A 15,681-nucleotide genomic window follows, 5' to 3' on the forward strand; every position below is an offset into this window, starting at 1 on the left:
TAGGTGCAACCTATGGTCCAAATGTAAAACCCTTCCCCATAAATAAAAACACAGTATTGTGTATAGACAGCCCATCCTCACCAGAAAAACGTCCTCATAGGCTGTCTGTGCAAGCAGCTTATTATGACCCATATTTACATTTATTGTTAGGCGGTGTCCTCTAGTGGCCATAGTAATTATGACGGGAGCAGTCCGCAAATGGAGGAGGTTGGGGTGGATGATGGATGGATGGGTCAAACTCAGGCTTCAGGGTATTTAGTCAGCATGGAGCTAGTGCCCTCAGCCACTGGGGTAATGATCGGGTCAGCATCGCCGTGTAGGCAAACTGCAGGGGGTCCAGTGATGCCTGTGATGTCCTTCAGGTGGCTCAACACTAGTCTCTTGAAGAACGTAATGACCACAGGCGTCAGGGTGACAGCCATTAAGACCTGTGATGGAGGATTTCATGGGGATGATTGTGCAGTGTGAGGGGGACTTCACACAGCTCCAGTGATCTGTTGAAGATCTGTTTGAAGATAAAGGCCAGCTGGTCAGCACAGGCTTCCAGACAGGAGGGTGACACGCCATCTGGGCCTGGTGCAATCCTGATCTCCTGTCTCTGAAAGAGCCGACACACACATCTTCTTCACAGATCCTGAGTGCAGGTGAGGAGTCAGTAGAGAAGGGGGAGGGTTGGTGGTGTGTTGTGTGAGTTCCTTTGCTCCGGGTGAAGGGTGTGAAAGTGGACCTCTCAAACCTACAGTAAAACACATTCAGGTCGTCGGCCAGTTGATGGTTCTCCACATTGTTGGGGGATGGTCTCGTGTAGTTAGTGATGTCCTGCAGGCCGCTCCACACTCACACAGGGTTGTTGGCTGAAAACCTGTTTTTCAGCTTCTCTTTGCTACTGTAATATGTTGTCAGTGTGTTTCTGGCCCGCTTGTGCAGGGTCCGGTTGAGATGAGCTATAAAACAGGGTTGTTGTTGTTGTATGTGCAGAAAGTTTTAGCCAGCACACACACATCCTCACAAAAGCCCATGTAAGATGTCACAGTGTCAGAGAGTTCATCCAGGTTTGTAGCTGCAGCCTCAATATCACTCCCATCAGTGGCAGGCCTGTAATACCAGTTTTGCCTTGTTGGTTCATCTCCTCACAGTATTGACCACAGGCTTATCAGATTTTAGTTTCTGCCTGTAAGTCGGGAGAAGATGAACCAGACAGTGATCAGAGAGTCCCAAAGCAGCAGGGGAACAGGGCGATAGGCATCCTTTACTAAGTAATTTACCTGTTGCCAAGGTGACCTATGCTCCCACTTAGGGTCCCATTTTGGTTATATTTTTGAATGCCTTGATTGCTGACAAATGCATGTATAATGATCCACAAATAAAAATAAAATGTATATGTAAAGGTGGGTACGGTCGACATTCAGCTGCAGGAGAGAGAGGTGGGGTGATGACTCAGGTGAGCAGCGGCAGGGGGAGTGGATTGTCTCAGCTGACTGAGTTACTAATTATACTCTCCTCTAAATGCAGTAGCCTGCTTTACCTCAGATGGCTGCCACACACCAGGACCAGACAGCCACGCTGGCTATGGGACTTCATTCTTAGATGGTATTTTGTTGAACAGTGTTGTTGAGTTATTCAAAGTTTTAAGTAACGTTATGTTACAAGTCATCTCATGTGACTTTCGTCACTTACGTCACGTGACTTCCTACAAGTAGTTTGTGGAGGCGTCTCCTACAGACGCTAACCCCAGGCTAACCCTTAGACTTGTGATCCCACCAGACACGGCTCTCCACTCTGCTCCATGGTGAATACACGGTGAGTCTATTTTTGATGAACCAGGCAGAGACTGCAGGAAACAGTCAGACACAGAAATGGCATAGAGAATCCAGTTAATTTTCAAAATAAAACACCCTGTGCAGACTCCCGTTCGTACATCAACAAAAAACACAACAAAAACAGACAAAAATAGAAACCATTTAACTGCGTAGCCTAATTACCCATGGTAGAAGCACAAAAGTCAAGGAAAAAGGACCAAATCAACAAGTTAACAATGTCAGGCAGGCAAATTGCTCTGCTTCTGAAACGGTGGGGTATGAGGCTGCATGGAGAACAAAACCGGGTCGCAGACGCAAAGTTAATAGAGCCGTGCCCAGTCGAATCCAGGCTTAAAGGGTACCTTGTGCGTTTGTATGCAACACCGAGGAAAATGTAAGTATTTGACGCCCTGGGAATGAGAACGGGTTGACTTAACATGGCGCTCAGATTGCCATTCTTTATCACATTGAGGCCATCTCTCCACTCCCTTACATATGATGAATGATCCCCCTGTGTTTAGGTACGTGCATACTTCTTTAAGACACACCGGCTTGCCCAGTCACGTCCTACGATTTACCCATTAAACACCTGCGCTGGTGTGGAATTTAACAGTTTGATCTCCACCTGAGTCAGTGTGCAGTATGTGACACAGTGTGTTCTGATTTTGAAAGAAGGAGAAACTGTGTGTGCTGGTTACATCGCTGAATCCACTTACTAGTTATATTTTAGGCGTCTTACTGCGGGCAGCCTCCCTGGATTCCTGCTTCCCTTGTTCTTCTATCTTTCTCTCTGTGGTACTAGTACAGGCATGCTCCGGTGACCTCCTGGGGCCAGCTTCATACTATCCGTTTCTGCATTGTTTCTGGTGGCCTCCCAGTTGTGGTGCGTTTTTCCTTCCCAAGTGCCATCTCTGGTGGCCTCTAGGGACGGTGCTCCTTTCTCTCCAGCTGCCGTTTTCCGGTGGTCTCCCGGCCATTCACAGCCTGACTCCGCCAGTCAGGGCCGGAATCTCCCTGGCTCCGGTGCAGTGAAAAAGCCCAAGGTGGTTGGCTCCCAGGGTGGGGCAGACCTTCACTGCAGAAGACTGGTCGACAGTAGGGTTGTGTACTTCCATCTCACAAGGGAAAGCTGAAATAAAATATAAATCCAGGATGATAAAAAAATTAAAAGACCCTCCCCTACTCTCCCAAAAAAAGTCTGGAGAGGGCAACATTGCCAGTCTGGTATTCTAAAGAGTGTCAGCCCCCTCCTGCTCTCTGCGATTACCTATTTTGTGTCTTAATACAGCCGGATTCATGATACAGTTGATCATATTTACATGTTTGTCTATTTCTGGTGTGAGACAATGGAGCAAGTAAGAAATAATAGATACAGAAATGTCACCTGTTAATCAGCAGTCATTGCACGCTACTGATCCAATCTATTTTTATATTGACTTCAACAAAGTCCACATTTTCGACGTTCTACCATCTGGTGGCGTTTATAAATGCAAATTTGGTTATTATGTGAGTGATTTTGCAATGCCAAATAACAGCTGTACCATTACGCACAGAAAACATGTCATGAAGCATATTCAACATTAAAAAGAGACATCATCTACCCTTTACAGGATATTAGTTTGTATACAGGGTTGCTGTATATTTACACTACTTTCCGGTGGATTACCAATCTGTCGCCAACAAACCCATCTATAATCTATTCTTCTTTATGCCACCCCTTCCCCAAATTTGCCCCTGGTGGGCCGCATGCCTCTGGCAACAAAACTATACTGTGCTTCGTGCCCTGCCCCCTGAGGGAAGATGACAGAATCTTTAACTATGTGTGGTGAGGCCTATTAAAAAGTTCACCACTGCAACAGGGCTCCACTTCCTGACTCAGGAATCTCTTCAAATCACAACACCACAGACGCAGATGCTGTTGCATTTAGACTTTAATCACACTTTAATCAAACAAACCGAAACACCACACAATGTGAGGTCAACGACTGTATTGTCTAGGCAAACAAGCTTCATTTCTAAACCGAGTTAGTGGATTGCTCTTTCCTTTTAAAGCATGCAGTGATCCTTATATAATTAAATCTGCATTTATCAATATTTTTAGATTAACAAGTGATCAAATGACTACTGCGTAATGTGTAATTTTATGCAAGACTTGTACGAACCCACAGAGAATTATCACCAACTCTGCTGTTTCCCTCAGCTCTACTGAACATTTTAGCGTCTTCCAGCTCATTGTTTCGGTTTTACGGGCCACAACTGCTTTGCTTCAGTGTCATCGCCCATCGCAAGTTAGCATCTAGCTGGTGAACACAGTGGAGCATCTAGGCATGTGGCCCACAGAGGCCGGGATTTTCAGTTTTACATGTAGGCCTATGTAACACAATTAACTTGATCAACAAAAAACACATGGGGGGCAGTATTTTGTTGTTATATGCTTCAGTTGTGACAAGAGGTCAGCAGGTTAAACAGCCATCTGATGAAAAGGCCGTGTTGAATTATGGATCTTAATGTGATAAAACAATAAAGTGGCCTGACAAAGAAAGACGGATAACTACTTATATTCAATCGGAAAGTCTTTTACTTTTACTATTATTTTTGTAAAATTTTTAGTGTCATATATATATATATATACAAGATTAAACAGCAGTAGAAATCTAAGAATGATGCCTCGTGTGGTCACAACAAAATCACTATTCCTGTTCACTTTCCTTTTGGGAGCAGTGAAGATCCAGAACTTCAGCAACGTCTCAACCAAACTGCTTTTGAGGAGCTGAGGGAGGAGTCTTGAATTAAGATTCAAAGATGTGCAGGACTACAAGGACTTTTTTGACTTAACTGAGAACCAATTCCAAGTTGCAGTATCATCTGTGACCCCAGTCATCACAAACATCTTTCCTGATCATGCTGATCATGTCACAGTACTGAACCGCCGTCAAATTAGATCCTCAAAACTGGCGTAAAAAAAAAAAAATCGATTAATGCAGCTTTAACTATATCAACAGATCCAAAAACCACAGACAAATAACAGAATTTACTTAAAAGTCTAAAGGAATATTAGCATCCTTTTTTTATTGTGATATTTTGTGTAAAACAAATACTTTTTAATTAACCCTGCTGTTTTCTAGTTGTGACAAAATGGGGTTAAGAAAAAAAGAGGACGAATTTTAAAAAATCATTAAGAAGCCCAGTGTTTAATAATTGAACGGAGAAAGTCTTTGTGTAGCAGGCAGTGTTTTGTGGTATTACATGTCTTAGCGCTCAGTGTTAACGGTTAACATTAGAGTCTTTCCTCCTGGTCCTAAGCCTATTGCTCTACACTGGGTGCACGTGGGGTTGGCAGCCCCTTTCATCAGTCCTTCTTTGTGTCTGCTGAGAAGCTCCTGTCATCAATGGTCAGAGGCCAGTTCCTCCAAACTGCTGTTAATAAAGGCTGAGAACACAAAGGGAGAAGAATGAAACAGTCATGTAATGTCAGTTTCAGGCAAACATGAAAGCCAGCAAACTACAGAGTAAATCATCTTTGTGTACGTGGGGCGTCGTGTGGGCTGAGCGGTTAAGACGAACGCCATGTAACTGCAGCGTCCCATGTTGGAATACAGGCAGGGACATTTGTTGCATGCCATATCCCTCTCTCTCCCCCCTCATTTCCTGTCTGTCGCTATACTAAAAACAACCATATACAGCACATGCACACAGACGGAAAGGTGTGGAGGTAAAATTCTCTGAATATGATGACATCATCACTTGTTGATCGGGAGCTAATATAATATTTATTTATTTATTCAGTCCTGCATTTCACATGTCAGTGTGATTACATAGTGTTCCTTTATTTGCTTGTGCACTGTTTGGCTCAGCTGTCTGGAGGAAACCGACACTGCATGAAGACAGGGGAATCTGAGAAAACGTGACACTTTTCAGGCTGCATGTGGAAATATGTGTATCATAGTTGTGTGCAAGGCAAACTTCTCAGAAACAAACATTTTGTTTAGCATCTTAACATAACACAGAACTACAGTAAACTGTAAAATATATTAAGTTATATGTTACAATTCAAGTTCATCATCACACGCGTTTTCTACTACTGTGTGAATTGAAACATGCAGACTGTGGCTGTTTACACTTTGGTATGTTACAATGATCAGTTTAGTAATGCAGCGCGTGATCTTCAGTCCACCAGTGATCCGAACTCACACACTTCATCATCTGTTCTTCCACAGTTATCAAACTATTACCAAGACATTTACAGCTTTGTTTATACACAAAGCCGTGTGTGTAAAGCCAAATCGGCTGCACGCACAACCAGAGCTTACCGTGAGAGTGCATGGCACACGCGGCTGTCTCCCCTCTTTAACCATTTACCAACGGTAATTAAAGAGTGTTTGGGTAATTAATGGTGCGCTGTTTGCCACACCTGCCTGGAAACAGTCCCCTCATAATCACTAACATACCTGGATGTGCACCTGATATACACTGTAAAAAGCCCTTCACTGGTTCAGTTCATACTACCTACATTTAAAATGTACATCTGCTCTAATAATTTAACTGTCCTTTTACTGTATTTGTGTTTATTTAAGTCCCACCTAATTAAAACGATTTCAACAACTCATCTTTTCCTGTGAAAGAAAGCGACCCGTCACGCAGTCTCCCAGGAATTATACTCTACTCAAGATACGTAAGTAAGTACTCTTTTCCGGTGTTTTCATCCAGCTGCAGTCACTAGACACAAAGCAGACGCAGCCATGTGACGTCGGCAGAGAGCATGGTCAGGGGAAGTGTGTCCCGACTCGGCTAGAAAGCCAGAGAGAAGGAAGACAGAAGGAGAGACTAGAAAGGATGTGGCCTGCGGGGGTCCTGAGCCCCTTCCTCTCCCTCCCAAAGTGAATGCTTTCTATAATCTGTAGAAACGCGCAACATTTGAAAACGTTGGTTACATCAGCCATGATGAAGAGTAAACAAGACATTTCTAAGCTTTGTCTCTTATTTATACATCATCTCAGCCTCAGCAGACCTTCATCATGCCTTCATCGTGCATTTTCTTACGTGTGTTTTTTCTCTGAGTAGGTCACATTGCTGGAAAGAGACGACGGGAGTGGACAGTTTGGCGGTGTGGCCGGTGCAGGAAGCCTGACCCAGTGTGGGCTACGAGGCTGGATGATGATGACTTTTGGTGTCTCGCTGTTTGAAGTGGTGTGTATCAAATGACGATGTGAAAACAATGTGAAAGGGGTCACTTGTAGTGCTGAAGCTACGGAGAATTATCAGCTGACTCGGCTTTACGGAGCTACACAGTGAGTTACAGAGCATTGTTTATCAGAACTTACCTAGCGTCACTTTATGTAGGCTAAATGAGATGAACTGCAGCTGGAGACCCGCTAAATAAAACATTGCAGTGACACAACATTCTTAGCCACTGACGGTAATTTACAACAGGGATGGTAAATATCCCTTAGTCTTGTTGCATCTAGGAGGGGTTTGATGCTTGTTTTTATTCTGCATCACATTTTGACAGCGTGAGAATATGAGACAAAACTTGAAAGCAAGTGTTTCAGTGTGATAATTGGAAATCCTGCTAAAAGGTGTGTTGTGTTCAGTTGTACCAACATGTTGCAATGTCACACCCATGCACACAGACAGACTTTAGCTTGAACACACAGACCTGTGACTTGTGTTGCTGTTGGTGATATTCACATTGTTGTTGATGACTCCTTCTGCCATCTGCAGAGGCCGCTGGCTAGTGGCCTGGCTGGCACTGGCTATCTCGCTCTCTACAGAAAAAGGGTCCGAGTGGTTTCCAAAAAGACTACCTTGTCTCTGTTTTAGAGAAGATAGCACAGTTATTGTGGGCTATATTCATACTTGACACATAACATGTAACATAATACAAGGCAATTCAAAACATTACACATCAGTATTGAGACTGTCAGTAATGTGTTTGGATCACGCCTTTTTTTTTTCGTTCATCCCGTTTTTATTAGTCCAATGCTCACTTGACTAAATTGTCTGCATAGATAAAAAATTGGAATAAAGACAGACACATAAAGGCAATTATTGTAAAGTAGATGTTGAATAGATAGGTCTACCTCGAGTGGCTGGCCTGGAGTTATGGTATTACATGCTTCATTACAGCCTGATTAAAGGGGTTAAGCGGTGTGTGCATCCATCTTTCTACATCAGGACAATAAAAATACACTCCCTTAGTTTGTGGTAGTGCACAACAGTGCCACCAAATTCCTAAATTTAGTTCACTGATGTTTTGAAACAACAAATTCACAGTTGAGTTTCTGAATATCACCGTTGAGTTGGGAGGAAACTGGAGGTGGGTGGGGTGCTGTTCAATGCTTTGAGGGAGTTTACTTTCAATGTCCAGTAGCAACTTGAGTGAAGCTGTTTGTAAAACCCTATTCCATGATTCCCTCCTTCCCTCCACCTATCCATTTATTTTTCCATCCTGCCCTGTTACCCTGAAGATGCCCTCAGCTTCGTCAGTAGCTCGGTCCATCTCTTCTTCAGTAACGAGGTCTCCAGAGATGGCCCTATGGAGCTCTGGCGCTGCCTCCTCCTCGATGTTCCTCAACCCTGCCTGATGGACACAGAGAAAGACATGGTCAGTGAAGAAAACAGGGCCGAAACACATGGTGCCCATGGTGCACGTGTGCACGTGTGAGACCATGGCTCATCTCGCAGGTCAATCATGAGTGGGATATGGAATAGACACGTGTATATAAATGTTTGTATATAAAACGAGTTGTGTGTATTAAAGTGGTTGTTGTACTTGGATTGTCACCTATCTTTCTTAGCAGAGGGTAGACAGGTGATGTACTTCTGGAAGATACGCAGAAGCCTGCTTGATGTTTCTTAACTTCCACAGTAAAACTGTAAGTACTGCAGTGAGAAAAGCTCTTCCTTCAGCTTCTCCTGCACAGCTTGACACAGTGTACGCGCACTCTAGTCCTTTAAAGTTTACAAAAATGTGAATACAGTGTGACTGCTGAGTGTAAACATTTTTATTAAAAATGCACACATTATGGTTTTTCAAACAAAAAACATTTCATCCTGCTTAATGCTGCGCTATAAGGGTAGCTTATCTGATAGTTTCAGAACATTTATTAAGTGAAATACATTAGAAATGAGCACTCTTTTTGTTTGTTTTTATGTAGTATTTGTTCAGATCATTTGTATTGTGCAGCATACACAGTTTTATTAATTGTATTGTACTAGATCCACAAGTAAATACCCTGAAGCAATTCAGAACCGGAGGCTCACTGACCCAAGGCAATTGAGAAGCCAAGAGCCTTTGCCTACTGAGGACAATACACTGCATGAAGACAGTGAGACAAAGACGAGTATAGGATGAGGAAAGCCCAACAGAAGAAAGTCAGTCAAAGACTCTCTGATAAAGACAGCTGACAAGCTCCCCGGGGTCTCAGGGAAGGCCTACATTCTTTTCTTGTTGACTGGCAACCAAGGCATTTGGCATATGTGGTAATGAAATCCTTTAGACCTAAAACTTATTCTCCCAGTACAACTTGTGCCGTGACACTGTAAGGAACTGTTTTTTGTTTTGTTCATGAGATCATTCAATTCCAGTTTGCACTTTATTTTTTCAGTAGGTATTTTCAAATTTTACAGGTTCTTTTTCCAACGTTCTGTTTATAGGACGAGTATGAAATTATATTGATGTGATATTGAATGATATAGTGTTGGAGAGAACTTTGGGGAATAATATAATATATAATTACAGTATTTCCACAAAGGATGTCCACTCTCTATATTTGACTGACTAAGAGAGTGGACATCCTTTTGGTTGTTAGGCAGAGACGTGTTAAATCGCCATCTGGTGGCAGATTTTGGTAGATGTTTTCTCTTGAGGTTTAGTGAGACTGGTACGTGATCTGATGTGTCTATTGAGGGATCAAGAACAGTGTTAAAGTTGCCTCCTATAATTATTTCTGAAATGGGGAGATTGTTAAGTGAAGAAAAGAATCTGTGAAAGAAGGACAATTTCTCCTTGTTGGGACTGTACTGCTATTATTTATGGTGATGCTGACAAATCGTCCTTCTGGAAATTATTAAGATGGCTACTCCTCTTCAATTAGCAAAGCAGATTTGGGGGGGATTTTAAGACTGTGCTTCCTGAATCAGTTTCTTTAAAAAATGTTTATTGTAATATACTATTCTGTGTTTTTAAGTGGGAATGCGTTGCATTGTATAGATTGACATCTGCTGCTTGTGATCACCTTGCGCCACATTTTAGTAAAAATCTGACCAGTTTTATAACATACAGCATAAAGGACTGCCAGAGCTGGAAAAAATGACGTGTTCCCACAAAGTCTGACAAATATTAGCTACTATTTACATAGCAGCGCTAATGAAAAAATTCTGCACAGCGCTGGGATCATCTGGTCATGTTACTGTTATGTTAGTCATGGTGACTGGTCAGTATGTGTTGGTATTTGTATTTTATTATGTATTTATAACACAATACAATACATGTATTTATAATATATTTATAATATAATATTATTATATCACAACAGAAGTTGTCTGAGTGGCTGTTTTAATACAATATTTCACAGTGGAGACTGTGGTTAGTTACACTATTAAACACAGTTCAGTTTTCCATAACATAGGCTTACTATTGTGTAACATGCTTATTAAGACGGTGTAGTCCCTCATTCGTCCAGGAGTGTTCTATCGTAGAAAAGGTTTCAGTCGTAGTCATCTGGACACTGTTTTCAGAATCAAGACGTTTCGGCTCCCATCCGGAAGTCATTCTCAATTGTGAAAAAATTGGACGGGAACTGGAAATATAAACTACTCTGAGTTACATAAGCCCTGCCCTCAGGAAGGAATCTGCCTGAGTATCTGTAAATAGCTAGTTTCACCTGAAACTGACCTAATAGTTTCAAGATGGCCCAGTAATCAGTAATCAGGCCTATTGTTCTCTGGCTGCATCTACTTCATCACTGCTAAGTGCCTGATTAGCATGTGATAGGCGTGACCAAGGTGATAATACACTCTGATAGACTTTGGGCAGATTAAATCTCAGACCACCATTTCTGTTCAGGACAAAAGTGTAACTGAACCAAGAAGGAACGGTGTCTCCATTCCTTATGTGTCTGGACTGTCTGAAAAACTACAAAGGATCTTTAGACAGCACGATGTTCCTGTCTTCTTTAAACCAGGCAACACTTTAAGACAGAAACTCGTTCACCCTAAGGACAGGTTACCCACACAGAAACAGAGCAATGTTGTCTACTCCATTCAGTGCAGTGAGGAAAACTGCAAAGAACGGTACATAGGCGAAACCAAACAGCCACTTCACAGAAGACTTTATCAGCACAGACGACACGCTAACTCAGGATTACAGAGCGCCGTGCATTTGCATTTAAAAGCTACAAACCACACATTTGAAGACAGCGAGGTGAAGATTCTTAGTAGAGAGAAGAGTTGGTTTGAACGGGCGTCAAGGAAGCCATTTTTGTGAAGAAAGAGAACCCTCTTTGAACAGAAATGGTGGTCTGAGATTTAATCTGCCCAAAGTCTATCAGAGTGTATTATCACCTTGGTCACGCCTATCACATGCTAATCAGGCACTTAGCAGTGATGAAGTAGATGCAGCCAGAGAACAATAGGCCTGATTACTGGGCCATCTTGAAACTATTAGGTCAGTTTCAGGTGAAACTAGCTATTTACAGATACTCAGGCAGATTCCTTCCTGAGGGCAGGGCTTATGTAACTCAGAGTAGTTTATATTTCCAGTTCCCGTCCAATTTTTTCACAATTGAGAATGACTTCCGGATGGGAGCCGAAACGTCTTGATTCTGAAAACAGTGTCCAGATGACTACGACTGAAACCTTTTCTACGATAACATGCTTATTATTACAAATTACACTATGAACAAAATATAGATTGTATTACATAGTTGGGTGAAAAGAATAATTTAATTAGTGTTGACCAATCCAGACCAACAAAGTATAAATATAATAACATGAGTTAGCATGTTTGTATTATTATAAATACCATTGCTCATTTCATTTTTGTTACCTGACATGAATTGTGTTTTTTAAAAATGATCAAATAATTTATTTTAATTTATTATATATAAAAAAAACTTTGTCCTTCACCCTCCGCGGGTGGTCTCGTCCTTCGAGCTCGGGTCCTCTACCAGAGGCCTGGGAGCTTGAGGGTTCTGCGCAGTATCTTTGCTGTTCCTAGTACTGCACTCTTCTGGACCGAGATGTCTGGTGTTCTTCCAGGGATCTGCTGTAGCCACTCCACTCCAGTTTGGGGGTCACTGCCCCGAGTGCGCCAATGACCACGGGCACCACTGTTGCCTTCACCTTCCAGGCCTTCTCCAGCTCTTCTCTGAGCCCTTGGTATTTCTCTAGTTTCTCATGTTCCTTTTTCCTGATGTTGCCATCACTTGGTATTGCCACGTCAACCACAACGGCTTTCCTCTGCTGTTTGTCCACCACCACGATGTCAGGCTGGTTCGCCATTAGCATTCTGTCAGTCTGAATCTGGAAGTCCCACAGGATCTTGGCTCGGTCATTCTCTACCACCTTTGGAGGTGTTTCCCACTTTGACCTCGGGGTTTCCAGTCCATACGCCGTGCAGATGTTCCTGTACACTATGCCAGTCACTTGGTTATGGCGCTCCATGTATGCTTTTCCTGCCAGCATCTTACACCCTGCTGTTATGTGCTGGATTGTCTCAGGGGCCTCTTTGCACAGCCTACACCTTGGGTCATGTGTGGTGTGGTAGATCTGGGCCTCTATTGCTCTGGTGCTCAGGGCCTGCTCCTGTGCAGCCATGATGAGTGCCTCTGTGCTGTCCTTCAGTCCAGCCTGCTCTAGCCATTGGTAGGACTTCTTGATATCAGCCACTTCAGTTATGTTCCGGTGGTACGTCCCGTGTAGGGGTTTGTCCTCCCATGATGGTCCTTCCTCCAGCACGTCTTCCTCTGTTCCCACGGCCGCCTTCCTTACGGCTAGCGTACAGTCTCAGGGTGCTGGATTTGGGATGGAACCCTCCATGGATGGTGAGGAGCTTTCGCGTCTTAACGTCTGTGGTCTGTATCTCTTCCTTTGGCCACCTTATTATTCCTGCAGGGTATCTGATCACTGGCAGGGCGTAGCTGTTTATTGCCTGGGACTTGTTCTTGCCATTGAGCTGACTTCTTAGGACTTGCCTTACTCGTTGGAGGTATTTGGCCGTTGCTGTCTTCCATGTTGCCTCTTCGAGGTTGCCATTTGCCTGTGGTATTCCAAGGTACTTGTAACCATCCTCAATGTCTGCTATTGTTCCTTCTGGGAGTGAGACCCCTTCTGTGTGGACTACCTTCCCTCTCTTTGTCACCATTTGACTGCACTTCTCAAGCCCGAATGACATCCCAATGTCAGAGCTGTAGATCCTGGTGGTGTGGATCAGTGAGTCAATGTCCCGCTCGCTCTTAGCGTATAGCTTGATGTCATCCATGTAGAGGAGGTGACTGATGGTGGCCCCGTTCCTGAGTCGGTATCCATAGCCAGTCTTGTTGATTATTTGACTGAGGGGGTTCAGGCCTATGCAGAACAGCAGTGGGGACAGAGCATCTCCTTGGTATATGCTTGTGCAAGTGGCTTGCCATTGGCCTCAAGGGTGGTTTTCCACAGCCTCATCGAGTTTGCAATGAAGTTTCTTAGAGTCCTGTTGATGTTGTACATCTCTAAGCATTCAGTGATCCATGACTTATCTTAGCCGCGATGATGCCTGACATGAGCTTCCATGTTGTGGAGAGACAGGTTATTGGCCGATAGTTGGATGGGACCGTACCCTTTGCGGGATCCTTCAGGATCAGGATTGTACGCCCTTCAGTAAGCCATTCAGGGTGCGTCCCATCTCTTAGCAACTGGTTCATTTGTGCTGCTAGGCGCTCATGGAGTGCAGTGAGCTTCTTTAGCCAGTAGGTGTGGATCCTGTCAGGGCCTGGTGCTGTCCAGTTCTTCATACCTGAGACTCTTTCTTGGATGTCTGCCGCTGTGATGGTGACTGGATTCTGTTCAGGGAGGTTGCTGTGGTCCTTTTTCAGAGCCGCCAGCCACTGTGCATCGCTGTTGTGTGATGCCTCCCTCTCCCATATACTTTTCCAGTACTGCTCCGTTTCCAGCCTTGGTGGGTCTGCTCTGCTGTTATTACCCTGCCATTGAGCGTACACTTTCGCAGGTTGAGTTGATACCTGAAGCACTCGAAACTGCCAAACAAAGGCTCCAAGCCTTGGCCAGCCGCCTAAAGAGATACACGAGAGATAATGAAGCCAGAAGAATAAACCGGCTGTTCGTAACTCAACCTGCGAAAGTGTACGCTCACTGCACTCCATGAGCGCCTAGCAGCACAAATGAACCAGTTGCTAAGAGATGGGACGCACCCTGAATGGCTTACCGAAAGGTGCACAATCCTGATCCTGAAGGATCCCGCAAAGGGTACGGTCCCATCCAACTATCGGCCAATAACCTGTCTCTCCACAACATGGAAGCTCATGTCAGGCATCATCGCGGCTAAGATAAGTGGACACATGGATCAATACATGAGCAAAGCACAGAAGGGCATTGGCAGAGGAACCAGAGGAGCCAAACACCAACTCCTGGTTGACAGAACAGTCACCCAAGACTGCAAAGCCCGACACACCAACCTGTGCACTGCCTGGATTGATTACAAGAAAGCATATGACTCAATGCCACCCTTGAGGCCAATGGTAAGCCACTTGCACAAGTGTCCATCAAATGTGGCATATACCAAGGAGATGCTCTGTCCCCACTGCTGTTCTGCATAGGTCTGAACCCCCTCAGCCAAATAATCAACAAGACTGGCTATGGATACCGACTCAGGAACGGGGCCACCATCAGTCACCTCCTCTACATGGATGACATCAAGCTATACGCTAAGAGCGAGCGGGACATCGACTGACTGATCCACACCACCAGGATCTACAGCTCTGACATTGGGATGTCATTCGGGCTTGAGAAGTGCAGTCGAATGGTGACAAAGAGAGGGAAGGTAGTCCACACAGAAGGGGTCTCACTCCCAGAAGGAACAATAGCAGACATTGAGGATGGGTACAAGTACCTTGGAATACCACAGGCAAAAGGCAACCTCGAAGAGGTAACAAGGAAAACAGCAACTGCCAAATACTGCCAATGAGTAAGGCAAGTCCTAAGAAGTCAGCTCAATGGCAAGAACAAAGCCCAGGCAATAAACAGATACGCCCTGCCAGTGATCAGATACCCTGCGGGAATAATAAGATGGCCAAAGGAGGAGATACAGACCACAGACGTTAAAACGCGAAAGCTCCTCACCATGCATGGAGGGTTCCATCCCAAATCCAGCACCCTGAGACTGTACGCTAGCCGTAAGGAAGGCGGCCGTGGACTAGTGAGTGTGAGAGCCACTATCCAGGATGAAACATCCAAGATCCACAAGTACATCCAAGATAAGGCCCCAACAGATGACGTGCTCAGGGAATGTCTCAGGCAATGGAGAACAGAGGAAGACGTGCTGGAGGAAGGACCATCATGGTAGGACAAACCCCTACATGGGATGTACCACCGGAACATAACTGAAGTGGCTGATATCAAGAAGTCCTACCAATGGCTAGAGCGGGCTGGATTGAAGGACAGCACAGAGGCACTCATCATGGCTGCACAGGAGCAGGCCCTGAGCACCAGAGCAATAGAGGCCCAGATCTACCACAACAGACAAGACCCAAGGTGTAGGCTGTGCAAAGAGGCCCCTGAGACAATCCAGCACATAACTGCAGGGTGTAAGATGCTGGCAGGAAAAGCATACATGGAGCGCCATAACCAAGTAGCTGGCATAGTGTACAGGAACATCTGCACTGAG

At 44.4% G+C, this 15,681-nt stretch overlaps 1 protein-coding gene across 2 annotated transcripts in view; it reads right to left on the reverse strand.

The window, feature by feature from the left end:
* Positions 1–3,712: 3,712 nt before the first annotated feature.
* Positions 3,713–15,681, reverse strand: part of LOC122861584 (dihydropyridine-sensitive L-type skeletal muscle calcium channel subunit alpha-1-like) — a 147,575-nt gene continuing 135,606 nt past the window's right edge. For both annotated transcript variants that reach the window (XM_044166206.1, XM_044166216.1), the window contains 3 exons: positions 8,260–8,379; positions 7,456–7,610; positions 3,713–5,229 (listed from right to left, as the gene is read on the reverse strand). In XM_044166206.1, the coding sequence (XP_044022141.1) occupies positions 5,220–5,229; positions 7,456–7,610; positions 8,260–8,379 (285 nt within the window). In that variant the 3' untranslated portion in view covers positions 3,713–5,219. The remainder of the gene's footprint in view (positions 5,230–7,455; positions 7,611–8,259; positions 8,380–15,681) is intronic.

This window comes from Siniperca chuatsi, linkage group LG2 (genome assembly GCF_020085105.1).
Source record: "Siniperca chuatsi isolate FFG_IHB_CAS linkage group LG2, ASM2008510v1, whole genome shotgun sequence".
Classification (NCBI taxonomy): domain Eukaryota; kingdom Metazoa; phylum Chordata; class Actinopteri; order Centrarchiformes; family Sinipercidae; genus Siniperca; species Siniperca chuatsi.